Source organism: Piliocolobus tephrosceles, chromosome 2, assembly GCF_002776525.5.
Source record: "Piliocolobus tephrosceles isolate RC106 chromosome 2, ASM277652v3, whole genome shotgun sequence".
NCBI classification, from domain to species: Eukaryota; Metazoa; Chordata; class Mammalia; order Primates; family Cercopithecidae; genus Piliocolobus; species Piliocolobus tephrosceles.
In genome coordinates, this window is record NC_045435.1 from 148,448,901 (window position 1) to 148,471,735 (window position 22,835).

The window sequence follows — 22,835 nt, forward strand, 5'->3', positions numbered from 1 at the left end:
ATTCCTCAAGGATCTAGAACTAGATGTACCATATGACCCAGCCATCCCACTACTGGGTATATACCCAAAGGATTATAAATTATGCTACTACAAAGACACATGCACACGTATGTTTATTGCGGCACTATTCACAATAGCAAAGACTTGGAATCAACCCACATGTCCATCAGTGACAGACTGGATTAAGAAAATGTGGCACATATACACCATGGAATACTATGCAGCCATAAAAAAGGATGAGTTTGCGTCCTTTGTAGGGACATGGACGCAGCTGGAAACCATCATTCTTAGCAAACTATCACAAGAAGAGAAAACCAAACACCGCATGTTCTCACTCATAGGTGGGAACTGAGCAATGAGCTCACTTGGACTGGGGAAGGGGAACATCACACACTGGGGCCTATCATGGGGAGGGGGGAGGGGGGAGGGATTGCATTGGGGAGTTATACCTGATATAAATGATGAATTGATGGGTGCTGACGAGTTGATGGGTGCAGCACACCAACATGGCACATGTATACATATGTAACAAACCTGCACGTTATGCACATGTACCCTAGAACTTAAAGTATAATAACAATAAAAAAAAGATATTAAAACACACACACACACAAAAAGAAGTAATTGTCATAATACAATGATAATGAGAATTACACTAACTGTTACTTACTGAGCAGTTACTAGGTACCAATCTAAATGCTTTATATATCTTGCTTAATTTAATACTGGTAACCCCACTGAGGTTGGCACTATTATTATTGTCAGTTTACAGTCATTGAAAATGAAGTACAGTGAAATATCTCCCACTCTTTGCTGGTGCTCTATGTTCAAAGGATCTCTGTTCGAAAGAGAGCTTTATCCCTTGCTGTATCTTATGACGAAGTCCACACTCTAAAGCTTAGCATAGTCTTTAAAGATCTGGTCTCTACCTACCTACCTCTTTAGCCTCATTCCCTTTCTACCATACCTCCATTCACCTTCTGTGAGAGTGAATTGCTTAATATATTAATAACCCTGCTGTCACAAATGCCCTTTCCTCAACATCTATACAGACAAGACCTATTCACCCTTTAAAACTCAGGTCATCTCTGAAAAGCCTTTGATGATATTCTAGTTAGATTTAGTGCCATCCTTCTATACATATTCCTTTTATAAAATATATCACACTGTAATATACCCATTACATCTTTGTCTACTTTTCCCACTAGATTTTAAGCTCTATTATTTGTTTTGGTATCCCCAGTGTCTAACACAGAACCAAGTATGTAATGGGCACTTAAAAATTTCATTTTATGGAAATTAACAGTAATTAGAAAGAAATTTTATCCTTTGGGAAAGTGAATCTATTTGTATACATCTAATGTTAAACACAAACATAAGGAACAACAAGTTCTCTCATCAAATGTTATTAGTATGATAAATTTTTGGATTAATGATAATTGGATCCAAAAACGTAAAATTTACTATTAGTGCAAAAATTACAGGGTAAAAACTGAAGTAGCCTAGACTCTCAGCTACTTCATTATAAAGTTAGATAGGGCAGGTCATAATTATTTAATTTGTGTTCAAATCTCAACCGGGGAATGTTTTAAATGAACATTTAAATGATGTAAATAATTCTAGCAGAAGGGAAAGTCTTTGTAGACAAGCCTATAAACCCAATATTTACACACTTAATTAGCATACTATCGTGCTAGTCATATCCCAATAGGTGTTTGGACAGGAAATCTAGTTCTCTAAAGATATATTTTCAATCATTTTTATCATAAATGAGTAAGATTATCAATTATTTGACATGCCAGGATCATAGGATGTACTTTCTAATATATCCTCTGGTGGTTTATGTGGACACTGACCTATAATAAGAAAATATATATATATATATATGTGTGTGTATATATATATACACACACACACATACATGAAGCACACATTTTGGGGTTTATCCCTGATAATCATTACTCATGAAACCAGAAATAGACTTTCAAATTATATGGTGAGCTTTTTCACATTGTAGATGAGGAAACTGCGGCCCAGACAGGTGAAAAAAAAAATATGGCAAATCTGACAGCTGATTAGCAATGGAACCATGATGACAGGAGAGGTCTATTGCCCCCAGTCCAGTGCTGTTCTTGCCACTACTTCATGACAATGCTCTGTCTGTGAGATTGTGTTCCGGCTTACAACCTCCTACTCATTACATTGAACCATAATACAAGGACCAAGAATACAAATAATGGGGTAAATACAGAAGCAATTCAGGTTTTTTTTTTTTTATTGATAAACAAATATATCTATATGTTGTGGGAAGAAAAACAACAGCTAGATTGTAAGTCTGCAGCAAGCCTGGCATGTTCGAAATGAAACAAAAGGCTTTCTTCATATAACTAAATTTGAGAGTGTGAATAAGCTAAATTTCCCCATCTGCAGACTCTCAGACTAGACGAGACTTACAAATTAATATGAGTGTATAGGCCTGGGGCCTGAGAAAAATTAGGTCAGGTCTAAAAAGGAATCAGGTGCTGACCACAAGTCAGAATTTTAATATGAATTCAAAACAAAGGGCAGAGATCTAATGCTGTAATTTACTGAACACCATTAGGATGATGACATATGATGTGATGAGGAAGCCTTCAAGACAAAGTTATAGAGAAGAAAACAATATTGAAAGATGGAAAATGTTTTAATCCACATACAATTCACACCCTGATCCTCATTTTAACCAACTCTTCTCTCTCTTTCTCCTTCTCTTTCTTATTGGATCTTATTTTTACCGAAGATATTTTTGCTTTCACTCAGCAGTTTTATTTCCCCATTTTCTTTGTTTCCTAGAATTGAGGACCCACAACAAGACATTTAAAAGTGCTTTGATAAAGAAGATAAGAAAATCACTCTAAGATAAAAATTATAAGAACACATCAGTTGTTTTGTGTAGCTCAGAAATAAAATTGGGATATGAAGAGGTATTTTTAATAACCTGGACAGGAGATTGTTCCCTTCCACCTGCTTTCGTAAGGTCTCCAGCTCTTCCTCCAGTGCTGCATTTGAAGGCTTTGTATATGTCCTTTGCTGAGAGACTGCCATTTATGAGGGCCAACACAGGGATGTTCCAAATATGTCCAGCCATTTAGTGCTGGTATGAAAAGTTTGGGCATTTTTCTCTCTTGGGAGTCTCCTATGCAAAGGTCTGAACTTCTTCCAAAAGTTCAAGATTGATTTTTGGTGGAGAAGATAAGTGAAGGATTTTCTAGCCAACTAAGAAGCAGATTCTTTTGATTAAATGTCAGATTAATAAAAAAAATTCTACATAAGGTACTGTGACAATTCTCTAAAGGGTATGACTGTGAGAAAAATGCAGATATTTTGGGATAGAGTTACAGTTTTGAGAATTTTCATTTTCTATAAATTTACTATGGTTGACATAAGTTTAAAAATGTGTTCATGTGCATAATGTTTCAGATTCATTTATGCAGATTATGTAACACTCTAAAAATCTCCCTTAAATTCCCATGTATTATGGGGACTCATAACTATAAATTATGCTTGTAAATATCCAGTCCTTTCTACCATCACAAATTCTCAAAGTGTGCTAAATGTGGAGAGTGTGTTATTATGATTACTTTCGCTCTCACTCTCTCTTTTTAAAGGGAAGGATGGTAGGATATCTTTTCTATTAATATACCACCTCAAATATAAGTGATCATTTTCTTACTAGTTAAGATATTGTAGAGATAGGCCATAGGCCAGTTTCCAAGTGATTTACTATTACTAGCCCTGCATAGGAACATTTCAAGATAAGATTGAACATTATTTGTCTAAACACTTCTACAGCCAAACTGGTCATTTTGATTATATACAAAATTTATTAGTTTAACCCATTAATTTTCAAAAAGAAATGTAAGGTTGTTCCAGAAAACCTTATTGAAATAAATTACTTGTATCATGGATTCAAAAACAGAAATTAATTAGACACACTGACAGTAAGAAGAAATATATTTATAGACTTGTCTTTCACTTCCTCCAAGTTCTTGACACTCTTTTTTTAAATATAAAAATGGAAAATGTGACAAATGTAAGCCCTTACCAACTTCCCACTTCAGAAGGCTGTTGTCTTCCCTCTCCATTTTTCCAATGACATACCAGATACACGCCATCCAGTGTGCAAGGAGTGCAAACATGGACATGAGCAGAGTCAGGACGATAGTACTGTGTTGGGAATAGCGGTCTAACTTCTGCAGCAGACGCAAAAGACGCAAGAGTCGCACCGTCTTTAGAAGATGCACAAGAGACACCTGTGGTAGAAGACAGAGCAGCACAACTTGGTGCATGTGTTAAAGTCATACCACAACATTAACTTGGAGCCATTCTAAAAATTCTGGAAATGAAGTAGAATTATTTTAATATTATTATTTTTATGAATTGTCTTTGTTCTTGACATATTATATCAGAAAGTGATAGAATTAAAGAGGCTGGAATAAAGGACAGGATAGGAAGGATAATTTAATTTTTTTGAGTAAATATCTTTCTTAATTAGGGATTATCGTTTTTTCACACCCTGTCTGATTTCATACTGTAGTTTACATTCTGATACACAACTGAAACACATTATGGTATCAGAATTGTATATATCTCAAATCCCCTACACATATTTTCTTTCAACCCCACATTCCCTTCCCTGTGTAAGGAAATTACTTTATAATAATAATTCAGACAAATTGAAGTAAATGCATAGAAAGTGATAATAAAAATACCTTAGAGTTTATTTTTTAAAGTAGGTAGACCCATAAAACTTGAGTAAGTTTTGCTCAAAAGTACCAGTAGCATCTTCTGCCTCATGTACTATACTTCCAGCATTATCAATGGAGAGAGAAAACATTTGCCTGAAGCTCTCTCTCTCTCTCTCTCTCTGCCCTCTTAAACATGCTTAGGGAATTAAAATGAAAGGGACAAGAATTTCTGAAGAGTCTCCTAGTGCCTTTGCATCCACTATAGCAGTAGACTTGTATCTGAGGGGTTATTTTATTGACTTCAGGGTCCAATTGAAAAATGTGCATCATTGGTGTGGACCAGAATGGTCAATATCACCATTAATAAGGGGTGTGCACCATTAATAAGGGGTGTGCACCATAATAAGGGGTGTGCATAACATATTCTTTTCATACCTTCAAAGAACATTCTAAAATAGAAACAACAGATAAAACATTAAATCATATGGAAATGCAGTTTGACAGATTTGTTGATGTCACCTAATTTCTTTGGGGAAAGCGTAAGTAGAGAAGGAGTGACTTTTTATGGCTTTAACTAACTGCACTCTTTCCTTCACAAAACTTAATCAGACACAAGGTCAGCATTGGGAGTTTGCTTTTGTATTTATCTAAAGTCAGTTGACTTCTAATTCTGTCCTCTGCTAGCCATATTCTCTTATCTCTAAGAAAAACAAACCTAGAACAGTGCCTGACACATAGAAAATGCTTAATAAATATTTATTAAATGAGTGAATGAATAAATTATCAAGTTAAGATGCAAACACGCCAAGCTCAGCAAAGAAATTGATACTCAACAAAATTATATTCAGTTATAATCTTGTGAATTATTCTGTACTCCAATACAGTAAACTCTTAAGGGCACTTGAAGAACTTAACAGCTAGCTGTGCTCTTTTATTTCTTTTTGTCATTCTCCTGTGTCAAGTTTTACTTTCTTCTCCTTTATAGCTAAGTTCTCATCTATCATTTTTCAAGCTGGTGGTTAGCTAGATGGTTGGAGGCCAAGATTTGTAATCTCTATTCTGTTATTTAAATATATTACTGGGGATGGAGTTTATTTTACAGGTAGATGAATTCGATGGTTAGGTGACAATTTGGAAGTGAAATGAAACTGGAACGGAATTCCCAAATGGAGGCAGGCATCTGCACACATAATTTTGATACAGTCTCCCCATTTTCTGTGACCAGACAGGGAATGTTTGAGCAAAGAATGTGGAGCTGCTTGTACATGAGGACAATAGCCATTTGCAAATATTAGCAGCATGAACCTTGGTGTCCAGATGACCCAGATAGTTGTATGTTCATTCTTAAGTCAATAAAAACTGGCATTAAAAAAATTATGCTTGCTCCCATCAGAGTCAATAGCTTCTTGCTAAAGTTTTAATGTTGCCTCTTGAAGAATGATAGGAGAAAGCAGCATATTTGACTTAGATGGAAATATGTTTTGGAAAAAGGGAGAGGATTCTTTTGACTCTTTGGATGCTGTTCCAAATTTGGCACTGATGAGAACTGCAAGCTACTCATAGACAGGTGCATTCATCAAATCCCCCTATCAAATGGGAGTTTCCCCTTTTACCAAATGGATATGACCACCTCCTAGCTATCATCCAGAAGGGAGAAAGAGAGAGAGAGGAGGTTAACTAACATGTTGTGAGGTCTTCCTAGGTTTTAGACCTTTAGAAAAGCATTGTATAGATATGTGGCATTTTTAGTCTGGTCAAAAACTCTGTAGGAATTATATTATGCCCATTTTATGGATATTTTAGAGTTAACTTCCCCAAGTAAGTTACTCAGATGGTAAGTGATAGAACTTGGATTCATACTTCTGCCCTTTCTACTCTATCAACCTTCCTATGTCTTATTCATAATTTTATCTCTTATAAGTGCCTTTTACAGTGATATACATACTAGTTTTCAAAAAGCATGTGATCTCTACTTAAAAGAACTGCCACGAGCAATTGTGAGCAGAGCCAAAGCCAAAGCTTATGCAGTTCTGAATCTCACCTATGGAGATGCATTAACTGGACACATTTCAGATTTGGGAGACAAACACCTTTTGTTATTTATTTGTTTCTTTTTTTAAGTCTTTGTTGTAAAAGAGCATAATCCATAAGTTATTCCTCATAACTTACATTTGCCTGAGAAGAAGACATAATACCCTGAACAAGCTTTTCTGTTCAAATATTACAGAATATTTTGTCGAGACTAACTTGGTTAAGAGGGATAATGAATTTAAGTGGCAGCTTTTTCAATGCTCATACTCACTCCTGTGAAAAGCAGAACAAGTATCACTGAAAACAGATTTCTTCCTTTCTTTTTTGACACAGATGTTGCTCTATACCTTGTATTATTTATAAAGCATTTGTGTTAGATTACATAAGATTGATGAAAAGAGAGCAGAAGTGTAGTGAAAGTATATAAATATTTAAAATTCATCAAACATGCGAATTAGACTTTAAGACATTTCTTCATCCATATTAATTTTGGGGAATGAGAATGCCAATGATATAAAAATGTATGTTATATATACCTATAATATAATTATATATTATATATACATATTTAAAATAACTTATTTGCTCAGTACTCAAATAAAAATGGGACATAAAAAAGTATTCATTTTTAGTAGCAAAGCAGCAAATTAATTTAAAATGGAATTGTATTAAATAATTAATGAACAATTTAAAACAATTTGCCAGGGGAATTTGGAATTTTTTTTAACCTTTTGTAAATTATATGCTTATTCTGCAGGCTTGCAAAAACGTGGTTTTAAGCCATTACTGTTTCGTGATAGTACACTTATCTAGTCAAATTCAATCTTAAAAAGCACTGTAGAAAGCCTAGATAACAATTCAATGTAGCAGTGATTGATATATACTAGATTTTTCCTGGGAGCTTTCCTTCCAGTTGAGTCATAAATGTTTTAAAGATGTTGGCACTATCAACTTCCCAACTTAAAAAGAAAAAGAATAAAAAGAAACTATTGTACAGGCAATTAACAAATGCACAAGTCTGCACTATCAAGTTGGGATCACAATTCTATATTCATTCTGAAGTTAATAATAAATGTATTTGAAACTGTGATTATTGTGTGTAATATTTATAACTATGCCTTTAAATTTTTGAAAGAGAATATGATTTCTAAGAAGCACTGTCAATTGAATAGAATATCTGCTTAATTTGAATTAATGTTTAATAAATTTTTACATGCCATAATTGGTTACTCTAGCAGAAAATTGCATTACTGCTTCACACAAATGGCCTCCCTAAAAGTTTCTTTATAAGGGAGCATTTTATACTTTAAAGAATATCAATCATCATATTATAAAAATGACTACTACTACAAGTGATATGCTTTCTGTCCTGTGAGGCTACATAAGGGTAAAGGATTTAGAGCAAGAAAAAGAAGGTACCAAGATTCATGCAAATTCAAGAGAACTCTCAAGTTTTATATTAGTCATATCATTTAGGTTTTTGCTACATCCAACAGTTTTACAAGGACTTCTAAGAAGTGGTTGAATTCCTTCATTTAAATTCAACAGTCCTCTCTATCTTGATCAGTCTTCAATTGGTTTTGCCAATGAGTTTAACAAAATACGAAAGAAATAGAGAGTTAAGGGTCATAAAAGCAGAAAAAAAAAAAATCTTCAAACTCTCCAGCAAATTCTTGAGACAAGCATCTGCCTAGGTAATATAAAGTGATGCTTAAATTCCTACAGATGATTTCCTTCAAGTCTGTATAGCATTTTCTATATTCTTGTATAAGTAAATGTAATATGGGAAGAAATCCATTAATCCTCAGGTAAATCTGTAAATATAAAGCAATTCCAATTAAATCCTTATGGAATTCAAAAAAAAAGAATTTGTTTAGTGGGTCAATATTTATGATAAATTCAGCATTTCTGTGTTTCTTGGCTCTGGGTATTTATAAAAGCAAGAACAGGTAATACGAATGTCAAAAGGAAATAACTTTATCAACTGAAGAATCTGGCCTGCATATCACTGGGCATCAGGGCATCTTTATTGAAGAAGGTACAAAACCCTGGAAGCATAAATCGCCACAACCATTTAAAACCTAAACATGGGAAAAATAAATCAACCTTAAAGGCCATGTGGCGGGGAGCTCTTTACTCACCACTGTGACGTTGAAAGCATACAGGAGATCAAAAGGCAGGGCAGCGATTAAATCAATGATGAACCAGGTTGTGACATAGTGGATGCAAATTGATCTTGCTTCAAAGATAACTTGGCCAGACTTGCTGACATAAGTTGTTCGGAAATTTAAAATAATATCTGCTTGGGAAAAAAAAGATGGAGAAATAAAAGGAAGAGACAGAGAAGAAGAAAGAAGGCAGGAAAGACAATGAAAGAAAGAAGAAAGGAAGGCAGACAGGCAGGCAAGCAAGCAGGAAGGAAGGGAGGAAGAAAATTGTAGAAAATTAAATAAAATTAGGCAAATGGCAACCACTTAGCCTAGTTCAGATTGATAATATCCAAAATATTCTCCTCTACAGATCCAGTTCAACTCAACAGATACTGAAGAAGGGTGAAAGAAGTAATATTTTCTGAGCACATAATATGTTCCAGACATTAAGCCACACGTTAAGATTATTAAAATAAATAATGACAGCAATAGCAACAATAGTCATCACTTACTAAGTGTTCACTATGTACCCGATACTGTTCTAATAGCTTGGCAGAGGGTATTTCACTTATTCCTCAGTACATCTCCTGAAGTAAACAGTGTTACTCTGATTTAAGAGTCAAAAATCAAGTCTCAGGAAGAAAAAGTAATTAATCCAGAATAATATTGCCAAGAGTGGCAGAGTCAAGTTTTAATACAGATACAGGCCGGGCATGGTGGCTCATGCCTGTAATCCCAGCACTTTGGGAGGACGAGGCAAGAGAATTGCCTGAGCTCAGAAGTTCGAGATGAGCCTGGGCAACAAAACGAGACCTCATCTCCACTAAAATTCAAAAAAATTAGCTGAGCATACTGGCACATGTCTGTAGTCCCAGTTATTCCAGAGACTGAGGTGGGAGAATCACTTGAGCCCAGGAAGTTGAGGCTTCAGTGAGCCATGATTGCACCATGGCACTCCAGCCTGGGCAACAGATTGAGACCCTGTTTCAAAAACAAAAACAAAAACACCCACTAAATATAATCTTAAGTCTGTATTCCTTATTTTATATAATATTACTTATTTCCATGTATAAAAGTTTTACTAATCTCTGTGTTGATATGGAATTCAGCCCTGCCCTGAAGGCACTCCTATTAACAAAGTACTGGTAGTTTCTTGTGTGAATTTCTAGGTTAAATTCTATTTTAATGAAAGATGTAATTGCTTTCAATCTTTCCCTGTTACCGAGTGTTTTACAATATATGAGGTCTCCTGAGTGCTGATCAAATGACATCCCTATGAGCTTCCAACAGCCCTATGAGCTTGAAAGAAGACCCTGAGCAGCAGAAAGGAACACAACTCAGCTGACACTTTGATGTCAGCCTTTTGAATTCCTGATTGGAGGATCCAACTAAGCCATCCCTGGACTTCTGACATATAGCAACTGTGTGATAGTAAATGGATGTTGTTTTAAGTTGATAAGTTTGCTATGCAGCAATAAAAACTAACACAATGCCTATGTCATTTGATTCTCAGGATAGCCTTGTGAGGTCAAATACACAGGAGTTATAACAAGGCAGATTAGTATTAATGTAGATAACATATAGGTTCTTAGTATGAGCCCAGCACAGTTCTAAGTCCCTTATCATCATAATCTCATTGATGCCTTACAACAATGCTAAGAGGTAGTCATTTCTATGATCTCCTTTTACAGATGAGGAAATTGAGGCATAAAAGAGGTCAAGTGACTTGCCCTGGGTGATACATCTGATAAAACTGAAGCACAGGATTACATCTTCCAACAAGTTAGTGAAAGAGCAAGACCCAAATCCAAGTCTCCTGAATTCCAGTTCAGGACTTGGGGTTGTGGTATCTTCACAGAGACTAGTCTCATCACAGATCTGGAGGCAAGTTCTGGGTGACCCAAAAAGCAAACAATCCTTGTTCTAGTCTATTGTGAATGATATAACTTTTAAAAACTGAATTATTAAAAGTGACTTTTTTGTCAAAAAATAAAAATACCTAGGTAATTTTATTGTTAATATTGAGAATACGAAAGAATGAAACTAATTAATAAAGCACTCACATAGGATAAGAACAATCCCAGGTGAATTCCACTGCACAGTTAAAACGCTATTGTGGCAAAGCACCACCGGACCATGGAAGCATGGCCACCGTGAAGGAGACAGGTCAGTGGAATGCCGTCAGACTGTAAGAGTAGCACGTGAACCTTCATTCTTCCTCTTTATCTTTCTAGGCTCATGTACTTCCGCATTAGCAATGCAATTTAGTACCTCAGACCACCCACTTTGAAATAAAGCAAAGATTTCAAATTCATGTTTTCTAAAAGGAAGCACAGGTGAAGCATTTAAATTCTCATGAGTAAGAAAACCCAGAGTTGTTTATTGAGCCCATTAGTGATGTTTGGTTTCTGCAATACAGGCTAAGGCAAGCCCATAAGTTCATTATAAAATTAAAAGGGATAAATTCCTTGAATAAGTGGCCATGCGATCTACCACAGTTTTCACAGAAAACCCATTGCCATCGTCCATATACATACCAGCGGCACTCCCATGAATGGAAGAATGAATGAAGTGAATGACCTATGATTGATTGATACAGCAACATTTTTAAAGCTATGTGGTTAGTTACGTGTTTGACTAAAGAACAAAATAGTGGTTCAGGCTTCTGAAAAAAAAACCAGGTATTTTCTTGGATAAGTCATTACAGAATATTAGTTTAAAGAGCTTTTTAAAAAACAATTTATTATTCAATTGAGTTAATGGAATGAAAAGAAATATGCTAAATTTAGGTTTAAAAAGAAGTAATTATAAGACTTTTATACACAAAGAGATAATAGTAAAAGAATAAAAGATTTTAAAACATCTATACAAATCTATGTTTGACATAATTGAAAACTTTTTGGTTTATTTTCAGGGGAAAACTTAGATATATATTATTTTCTAAGATTTCTAGGTCTATGGTACACTTATAAAGTGTATGGTACACTTGCAAAGACTGTATGTTTATCCAATCAATATTATTTTTTGGTAGCTGATTTCAAAGCAAACAACAACTTTTGTCATACTCATAAGAACAGACATAGTTCTAGTATATTTACAAAACACTTTTTCACATTCATTAATTTGAATATTTCCCATGCCATCCTCTCAGGTGGACTGCTATCACTTGCATTTTAACAATGACACAGGAGATTTAAGTAAATTGTTTGAAGTCATGCAGATAGTAAGCAACAGAGAGAGAGGATGTCTTTTGACATTCAATCCCATTTTCTTTCCATTATCTAAATGATTACTGCACTTCTAAATATATTTTAGAGGAAATAACAATAGGTCAGTGCAAGGAAATGCATTTCTGATTGTAGTCCTTCGATCAAATTCAGCATCAGCACTACCCAGGTAAAATAATATTAAATTAGGGTCACAGAATTAAATGTGGTGAGATGAACTGTCTTTGATTCTGGAAGTACAAGGGCTAAGCTTTTGTTCAGGGATAACAGAGAAGTCGCTCTGTTTTCTATCCAGTGGTGAGGATGTGGTGGTGGTGTTCACGAACTAGGATAACTCAGTGTTTATAAATATTTCCTTCCATTTAAGAGAACTGTAGAGATGGTAAGTACAGATTCTTCTTTGAAAGTGAAGGAAGCACAGAATAAAAAGATTGTGATGAGGAAGAGCTTTCTAGATCTGGTGTCCTTCATGACAGAATCATAGAAACAGAGTGGAGCTTCACAAGCACTGAATGCAGCTACTCCTCCCCCTGTAGCTGTTTCACTCCCTTTAAGATTTTTTGTTTTTTTGGCTAATTAAATCAACGATTTATTTAAATATTACAATAAGAATGTGATCTCCAGACAATCCATAACCCATCTGAAAAGCAGCAGTATAACTTTCATTTTTGAGAGTCTAGAAGCATAAGTATAATGTTTTTCAGCCTTACGTTGAAAAAATACATAGAAGTGTATTCACTAATATCTACAGTTTTATATGTAATTTTCTTGTTAATATAATTTATGATCAATTTGCACAATTGTCCATAAGTACAAAACACACACACATATACACAGTTTAAATTTTTAAGAAATTTCAAAATCCATAACAAATTAACACAAAAGGATTTTTCACTTAGAAACCTTAATGTCTCCATGTGCTTACATATGCATAAACGATCCTTTATGGCACAAATGAGTAAATAAGCAGGGTAATAGAGAATTACCATACATACTCTATGCGGTTTACAGAATTTCCAAAAAACTCATCCTAATATGCCCACCCAAAAGAAGCAGAATATAATTGAATTATCTAATGCTTCAGATGACAGTTGATTATTTTGCAGAGTGATCAGTTTGCCTTATTGTATTTGAGTTTTACATAGAATGATTAATAAAAGACAAATAATCAAGAGAAAAGTGTGTACATATTCTATTCCATACTGTTAAGGCAGCCAAAAGTGAGTATTTCACTTATATCCCACACTAAATGTCTATGTGGACTAAAAAGCAGAAAGGTTAAATCATTTTTTCTAGTTTGATTTCCTGAAGAACTATGTAACTAAAAAGCACAAAAAAAGAGGCTAAATTTAATATGGCATAAATTAGTAGGGTTCTTTACTTTATTAGCATGCATGACAGATGGGAAATAATTTTAAAATCATATTGGCTTACTTGTTAAAAAGTACATTAAAATACAATAGTGTGCATGAAAGCATATGCACCACATACAAATAATTAATGTCTTCATTTAGCCATTTCTTTAAAAATTAATCAATGTAGTACAGTGTGGGTGGAGAGATATTTAATTAAACCAGCTGCCAACTAATATTTAAGGATACTCTGTTTTTTTCATTGCTTATGAGGCACTCTTTCAAACACAGTACAATATCACAGCAAATTTGAGCTAGAAGGTGTGGGACGAATGAATAGAGAGCTGATTAATGAAGAGAGGCTTGAGGGACTAACAATCCTAAGAATAATTGCAATTGATTGCCAATATTAGTGGATGAGAGTTTCATATCACTTGACCATTGCTCGTCTTGTCAGATTTGTCCCTCTTGCTTACCTGAAGTGAAGGATTAATGGAATAGAAAGAGCAGCAGGCCCAGTGAGAAACAGCATTTAAGAACAACTACATTTAGGAGAAAAAATGAAGCTGACAAAGTGCAATCAGGTAGATTGAGGTGTAGTTGATGCTGGTATTGGCTTTTGCTTTGTATCTGTAGGGTCAATTATTCACAGTTGCATTAGTTGGTGATGTCCATCATTAGGTAGTTATTTTTTCATGTTTTAGAAAAATTTTCTTTTTTCTATTGATACATGACCAATGTACATCTTTTGGGGGTGCATATAGTTTAATACATTCATATAATTTATAAAGATCAAATCAATGTAAGTGGAGTATCTATCACTTTCTTACTTTTCTCAAGTCGGAGGAAATGTCTTCTTTCTCATAACTTCCTTTCCTTTATTCTAGTTTTGTTCTCAGCAGCAGCACAGAATACATTGTCCTCTCCCAGCCCAAAGCTCTTTCTATAAATATCTGAGATCAGCCGTCAAGTTCATCTCTCAGTTCTCAGGTTGAATATCTTCATTTCTTTCAACCATCTCTTACTGATACGGTTTCCTCTTCAGAGGCTTGATGATACTCTCTAGTTTGGTGGTTTTCACAAAAGCCTCATGGAAGAAAGGAAGGATTTGGGTTCTACCTCCACCCACCCAGCCTTTCCAATTTTCAGGCTGAGCTTTTATTCATTTTACATAGTAAGCCTCCTCGTCAATTTTGATTTTGAAAAGGAATTTTCAAGTCTTTAATACAATAAAGAAAAGCAAAACCACTCTTGTAAGGTACTTGGAATTAAATTTACCATCCCAGAAGTGGTCTGGCCAGTGTGGGAGACAGGGGCAAATATCCCCAATTCCCACCAGCATTGTTTTCAGAGTTCTTGTTACTCTACAGCCTTGCTAACACTTGATGTTATAAAATTTAAAAATTTTTTGTCTATTGAGTGGGATAATAATTTTAATAGTGTGTTTAGAATTAATTTATTACTTCTAGTAATGCAGCCTTATTAAATTATCATGGTTTAAAAAAACCCTTTTATTACTATATACTGAAGTGAACTTTTGCCAACTTAAAGTCCCAAATGCTATTGTTTTTCATACATATTGGTCCTAATAGACTGCTTGGGTTCTTACTGGAAGAGCTAAAGCATAGATATATCTTTCAGCTTTTCAATATACTTAAGTATCACAAAATATTGCTATTGAGGACTAGCGTTCTTTGCCTTGTGCAGAGCCCCTGGCACTCAAAGATGAACAAGGCATCCAAGAGAAGCATGCCTTTTTCTGGTAACCACAGGATTTCATAATTTTATTAATCTGCAATCATTCCAGCTGTAGATGCATAAACACACACTATCTGTGATCTTGCTTGCAGGTCAGAGGAGACAGTGCACACTACCAGTGGATCTTTAATATTCCTCATTTATCGTCTACAACTAATTATTTGTGTTATATTGGTCTTGTGCTTTTATTTTGTTATATAAGTTTACCATATCAAAAGACTTCCATGTAACATGCCCACTGGCATGTGTACAGACTATTTTGACTCCCTATATTCACTTTTTCGGTGATGTGTAACTCCAAATTAGATATTGAACTTTGGAAACATTTAATCATTTTTAATAAAAAGAATTTAATGATTAAACATAAACATACTGAAAAAACCTTATTTAATCAGTCTTAATTATATTAAGTTTTGACACATTCTGTTTATAGGTGTAGTTATTAGGTGGCAAAGTTTCCAAGTTTAAGTAAAAACAGAAAATATAAGAACTATCTAATTTATAATATTCAATTATGCAATTAAAAAATTAATGGGGGTTATGAGTTTCATTTGAAGTAAATATTAATTATTCAAGTTACAAAGCTTAGAACTAATGAACACTTGGCTGGGTGCGGTGGCTAACACCTGTAATCCCAGCTCTTTGAGAGGTCAAGGCGGGTGGATCACATGAGATCAGGAGTTTGACACCAGCCTGACCAACATGGTGAAACCCTGTCTCTATTAAAAAATACATAAGCCAGCAGGGTGTAGTGGCAGGTGCCTGTAGTCCCAGCTGCTTGGGAGGCTGAGGCAGAAGAATCGCTTGGAGGCCAAGGCTGCGGTGAGCCCTGGGATTGTGCCACTGCAGTCCAGCCTGGGAGACAGAGTGAGTTACACATCACTGAAAAAGTGAATATAGGGAGTCAAAATAGATAGTCTGTACACATGCCAGTGGGCATGTTATGTGGAAGTCTTTTGATATGGTAAACTTATATAACAAAATAAAAGCACATGACCAATATAACACAAATAATTACTTGTAGACAATAAATGAGGAATATTAAAAAAAAATTAACGAACACTGAGATGAGTAATAAAAAATGTGTTAATATAATTGATGTTTGTCCCAAAATGAAATCCCACACGTATGCTCATTAGAGACAAAAATTTAGGTTAAATAAATTTATTTTTTTATTAAATTTATTTATTAATATCTCTTATAGTAACATAGTTCTTTGCATTTTAATTATAACTATTATGTTCATTTTCACATTTGAGGAAAATAATACTCTCAGTATTTGTGGTAGGTTTTTAGTGCTGTTTACCAAATATTATGGTTCCTTATTTCCTGGAAAGATTATAGTTCCTTACCATCTGAAGAGATTAAGTGCATCCCTTGATTTGCTCTGGCCAAAATTGTAAGAACAGGGGTAACCTGGAACACTTTTATGAAAAGTTTTGAGAACCAGGGCATTTCTTACATTTTCTTTTCCTTGCCTTGATAATTATGGAAGCATATGGCAAGATGTGGATCTTCTGTCAGCCTAGGTGCCTGAGAGGTTACAATGGGCAGAGCCCATTGTACATAGCATGAGTGAGATATAAAACTTTACATTATATCCCACTGAGACATTGAGATTGCTTGTTACTGTAACACACCCTAGCTCATCCTGACTAACAGGTGTTTTTGTAAAGCCATAGAGCAGAGTGGCTAACAGTGTAGAATGTGGAGTCCATCTCCCTAGGTTGTGGATCACTGGGCAGGTGTTGTCATTATTATTACTATTACTACTGCTATTACTACTACTCTAGAGGCTTCAAAACTGAGGAACAGGGTCAATGAATGACTTAATCTAAGATTGCATAACATATTAATAGTAATATTTTCAGTGTTACTTTACAGACCTAATATAGTGATGTTAAAGTGACTACAAAATAGTAATAATAATCAAAGTAATATAGCTAGCATGTATTAAATTTCTACTTTGTGACAGGAATTGTTTAAGTACTTTCTATGTATTAAGTATTTTGGTCGTCGTGTAGTCACTTTAAAGTAGGCAATATGTCTATTTAATGATACATTAAACACTCAGACAATTAACTTGCTGAAGTTTACCCAACTGGGCAGTGGAAGACCTAAAAGTTATACTTTAAGAGTCTGTCTGTATACTGCCACCAAAATATTATTTACTATAATTCTTACCCTCCTTCCAGCTCAGGAAAGAGATTCTTTTAGTAATATCTAAGTTTTTGAAACTTAGTTAATTTTTAGAATCATATACAGATAATATTTAGCATTTAAACTATAGGTTTCCATGTACAAAATTGCTCAACATTTTTTAAAAAGTTGTATTTCAAGAATAGCATATATACTGTAAAATGCACTAATATTAAAGGGACAGTTTAAAGAATTTCCCAAAGCTAACCATCTTTGTAGTCAACAATGGATAGAGATATAACTGGAACCAGAACTCCAGAAGCCTCCTTTATGATCCTGTCTAGTCATTAACTTTCAAAACATAACAACTGTCCTGAATCTCATAGATTAATTTCGTTTAAATCAGTATGGTGTGTATGTCCATTGATTCTATTAATCCAATTGCTGGGTCAGCAAGTATGTATATATTCTAGTTTAATAGACACTGGCAAAGAGTTTAATAGGAAGACTATACTAATTCACATTCTTATATGCAGTGTATGAAATTTCATGTTGCTCTTTATATTCCTCCAATCCTTGGCAATTTCTGATTTTTTTTTCCTTTTTTTCCCTTTTAGCCATTCTGGTGGTAGTGAAGTTATTTTAATTTTCCTTATGATTAATAATGTTGAGCACAAACTACTTTCACATTTATATATTCTTATTTATGAGTATCAATTCAGAACTTTTGTCTAAGGAAAATCTCCCCCACCCTCAGCATTCTTTCTCATTTGCAGGAGTTGTGCTACGTTTTCATATAAATTGTGTCATGTTCAGGTAATCTCTGCCTACCCCAAGGTCATTAAGATATTCCACTGTGATGTCTTATAAAAGCTTTATTTTTTAACTTTTATAATTTGTCTACAACACAACTACAATTGATTTTGTGTATGGTGTGATGCAAGAGTCAAGATTTACATTTTCCAGACAGATATCCAATTGATCCAGCACTATTTTTGAAGACATGATTTCTCCAAAACGTTGCAGTGGCACCTTTGACATAAATCAGGTGTTCATGATCATATATGTGCAGATTCATTTATGATCTCTGTATTTTGTTCCAATGGCTTATTTGTCAGATGCTAGTTTTTCCACATTTCCAGCACAGTCAGAAATAGAAGTGTTCACAAACTATTTTTTAAGGACTCTCAAGAACATTTAAAACATAACTAACATATTTAACTTTAAAAGTAAAATTTAAATAAGATTTAGTCATAAATACGAGGTGTTCTATTAAAAGTGAAATAGAATAAAATGTTCTATATTTGAAATAACAGAACTATGCTCAATTAAGAGAAAAATAGATTCTCACTTAAGCACATTATGATTTCATAGTTATTTTTATGAATGCCATCAGTAGAAATTGCTCATATTTTTGTGTTATGTTAGAATTTCATTTCTACTTGTGGTTACAATAATTCAGTCTATTTTTAGTAACTGTGAACAGTAAAATCACAAAAAGGTCAATAGCATCAAACCACACCCATGTGATTTCGGTAATGTATGAGCTCAAGCAATAATGCCAAACTTGGCACTAAGTGCTCTTCACTCTAGCTGTGTTGTAATCCAGGTCACTGAAACCAAAAGGCAAGTTGGGAAGCAAAATGGGGTTTACATTTTATTAATTCTCCCCCAGAGTTACTTGAGTAGAGGGTATAGCCTAATGACCAGTCAAGTCAATATCACTAGGTATTTAAGAGCCAAGAATTTCATTGTGGTAGCTCGATCACCAAAGCCAAAAAGATAAACAACACAAACAGAATTCAAAATCCAAATAGCTACAGAACTCAATAAGAAAGAACAAGAATTCAGTGGGCTAGGAGGAATTACAGAGCCTGTTAGTGCTGAAGTATACCTGGCCTATAGTCAGAATTAGGGTTGAAAACATGCCTCAGGAGGTAAGATCCATGGGTTGGAAATGTATACTATCAAAAGAGTTTCCAATTAGAGCCAGAATCTCCAAAAATGTGAAGTTGCCAGTCATTTTTATTTGTTCATATTTCATGTTTAAAGTTTTGTTTTTAGATTCTTACACAGTTTATCCTCTTTTTGTATATTATTTCAGGAGGGAAGGAAAGACACTGTTCCTGTATCTGTTGATATAAATATAGTATCTAGAGTTTCTCAGTGATATTCCAGAGGCAGCAAAACATAACTCTCAAAACTTACTAAAAACTTACTAATGCTGTGTGTTTCTGTACTTATTCTTCATAGGGTATAGGTTGTTGATATAAGGGTTAATAAGCAAAACTTTACACAGACACAGCTGTTTGTTAGAAATGATCTACCCATATACTCAGGAAAGTTCTTATCCTCAAAATAACCTTTTATTACACTGACATAGACTGTTTTTTTGTTTGTTTGTTTGTTTTTTCCCCTAGCAATATGGATGAAACCAAAGTGTCTTTATTGGGGTTAGGGTCAGAAAGTGCTACAATATTCAGGTTACTCAGGATTGAACACTGCCACAAACTATAAGCCTAAGGCTTTATTCCAAGTAATTGTTTTCTGAGGCATAGCTCCAAACATTGAGTAACGCAAATGTGATATTTGGCTGTCACTGGTATGTTGCTTGACTTGGGGTGGTTTTGATGAATTCTGTTACTCACGTTAATGTTGTTTTCTTTTCTTTTCTTTTTTCTTTTTTCTTTTGAGACAGAGTGTTGCTCTGTCACCAGACTGGAGTGCAGTGGCACAATCTCCGCTCACTGCAACCTCCACCTCCCAGGTTCAAGCAGTTCTCCTGCCTCAACCTCCCAAGTAGCTGGGACTACAGGTGCATGCCACCACGCCTGACTAATTTTTTGTATTTTAGTAGAGACGGGGTTTCACCATGTTGGCCAGGATGGCCTCGATCTCCTGGCCTCATGATCTGCCCGCCATGGCCTCCCACAGTGCTGGGATTACAGGCATGAGCCACTGCGCCCAGCCTTCTTATTTAGCATTCGAACGCTTGTCAGTACCAATGCTATGCTAAATACTTATTTAAATACAGGCAAGAATAATCTCCCTTGCCGTTCAAGAGATTCAAACATAACTTCCTCTTAACTTGTTTAAAAGGATTGCTACTAGTCATGTACTCTATATTTAAATTGTAATGAGGCTTTTCATGTGTATGGTCAATTCAGATTTTCAATCTGTTGTGAAATACCTTCTTCGGGATAAGTAAAGATTAATTTGTATTATTTTAATAAAATTGCCCAAGATAGTACTTGATCTGATCAAATACACCCTCCAAAGCTGCTTACTATTTTTCTTCTTACTTTTAAGTGGCACCTTTAAGGGACATGTAAATTATTTGCCTTTGTGTACCTACAGACCTCACTACTTGGGAAGAACTGTCTGGGTGTCTGTGATGCATGAGACTTGAAATACATTTAAAACATGCAGCAGCTAAACTCTAGGGACTGTGAAGAAATAGCGTATGTTTATTTATTTTGCAAGGAGAATTTTTTTGTGTTGATATTAGGTTCTGAAGTTTCGAGTAAAGGATAATTCATGTAGAGTTAAAATTGTGCCCCAAAGAACTTGTCACCATAAAGTATATCATCATAACGTATCATTTCTCATTAAATCCAATATATCACCTTTTTCTTCGGTGTTAAAATAGATCGTCATATCTTCAGTTAAATAACAGATGAAGTGGTTGACTTACATCCAGTGGTCATGTTGTTATGTTCCTTAAAATACTAAAATCACATTCAAATCACAACATTCCCACTCTATGGGAGAAACAAAGCAACTAAGAACAATACAGAGCACGGCAGAGTGTGCTCACCTATCTCACATTTTACCCCACATTTTCTTTGAGTCAAAATGATGGGAAAGATTGCTTCTAATACTTCAAACAGTCCCTTGCTTTCCTTGTCTACTTTTCCTTCTATCTAAAAGTCCCGTAATGCAACTGCATTGTACGATGAAAAACACAGTGGCAAAAAAAGTGACCATCAAATTAACTTCTGCTTTCTCCAGAGCAATAAGATTGTAGCTGGAATGACACTTTCCAGCCATCTTTGCAACTAATTATGGTCACATGACTGAGCTCTTGTAATGAAATCTATATGTGCACAATTTTATGGTTTGCCCATAAAATTGTGCACATTTGCTTTTCCACGCTCTTTTGTTGGCTGGAATGAAGAAAAACAGAGTGACATTACTAGCCACTCATTAAAGATGGTGGAACCACTGTCAGTCTCAGTTCCTGAATGATTATCTAAGAGAACCACCCCCAACACGCACACCTCCCTGCCACACATACACCTCTCCCATCTCAATACACTACCCAGAACATTAGGCAAGAAATAAAATAAAGAGAAATACATTTTCATATCCCATAATGCACTGAATTATTGTTGAGCACTTGTTCAAACAGCTTATTAACACTAACAAAGCAAAAACCACTGCCCTCTTCCTTTCACTAACAGCATTTTAATGGTTCTCAGCCTTTTGAGAATAGTCTTTTGATGGTTGGTCTTGAAAATTCAATTAAAATGCGACCTTTTATCATTATGAACAAGGAATTCACACAGTTCTCCACCATCTACCATGGATGACAGCACTCATAAATAAGTTTTTCTTTTTCAATGCCCAGTCAAATGTTGATCAGCATCATCTCAATATATACCACTCTTGCAGCTCCTCCTGGGCACTGGACCTCTTAGTGTCGCTTGCTAAAACCAGGGCATTAGTATGATCCATTGAGGTCACTGCTGTATACTTGCCAGATTTAGCTAATAAAATATAGGATAGCTGTGGAACTTTGAACTTCAGGAAAAACCAGATCATTCTTTAGTATAAATACATTGGATAAAAAGAAAATGTCGTTACGTCTGATTTAAATGGCTATAACCACCCTTGGACTCTTAATCATCTCAGAATACATCGAGATTACCTGAAATTGACCACACATTCTCACCTCTCCAACAAATGTGCACAAATTCACTCAACGCCCTGATCAGGAACCTTAAAAAAGTGTGTGTTTATCACTAGATGGATCCTGATGTGGATCCTGTATAGCAGAAATGTGTTTCAGCAACCAACAGAAAATATCATCTTTTCATTTGTCTCCTTGTCACTAATATCTTTTATCCTAGTTCTTTGAAAACAATATTTTTGTTGGCTGCTACAGCTGTTAACCTTCCTGCTATTTCTTCCGGGATTCATCACTGCCTAGCATAGCAAATGTATACAACTTACATTCTAGATTCCCATTGTATTCTAGACATTTGTTCCTATTGACAACTTATACACAATAAGGGACATTCTGTCTACCTTCTTCCATGTATGTTTACGGTTGTGCAATCTCATTCTCTGCCTTACCTGTGCACAGTATTGCTGTGTACCCATCGAATGACCTTTTTATGTCTTCATAATTTTTTAAGTCACTAATTTTGGACATCTTCTCTTTGTTCA

At 34.9% G+C, this 22,835-nt stretch overlaps 1 protein-coding gene across 1 annotated transcript in view; it reads right to left on the reverse strand.

Annotated features, from left to right (window-relative positions):
- KCNH8 (potassium voltage-gated channel subfamily H member 8) overlaps nucleotides 1–22,835 on the reverse strand; it is a 383,990-nt gene that overhangs the window by 134,109 nt on the left and 227,046 nt on the right. Inside the window, exons 6-7 of the mRNA XM_023207239.2 lie at nucleotides 8,900–9,057; nucleotides 4,085–4,292 (exon numbers count right to left, since the gene is read on the reverse strand). Coding sequence (XP_023063007.1) covers nucleotides 4,085–4,292; nucleotides 8,900–9,057 — 366 coding nt within the window. The remainder of the gene's footprint in view (nucleotides 1–4,084; nucleotides 4,293–8,899; nucleotides 9,058–22,835) is intronic.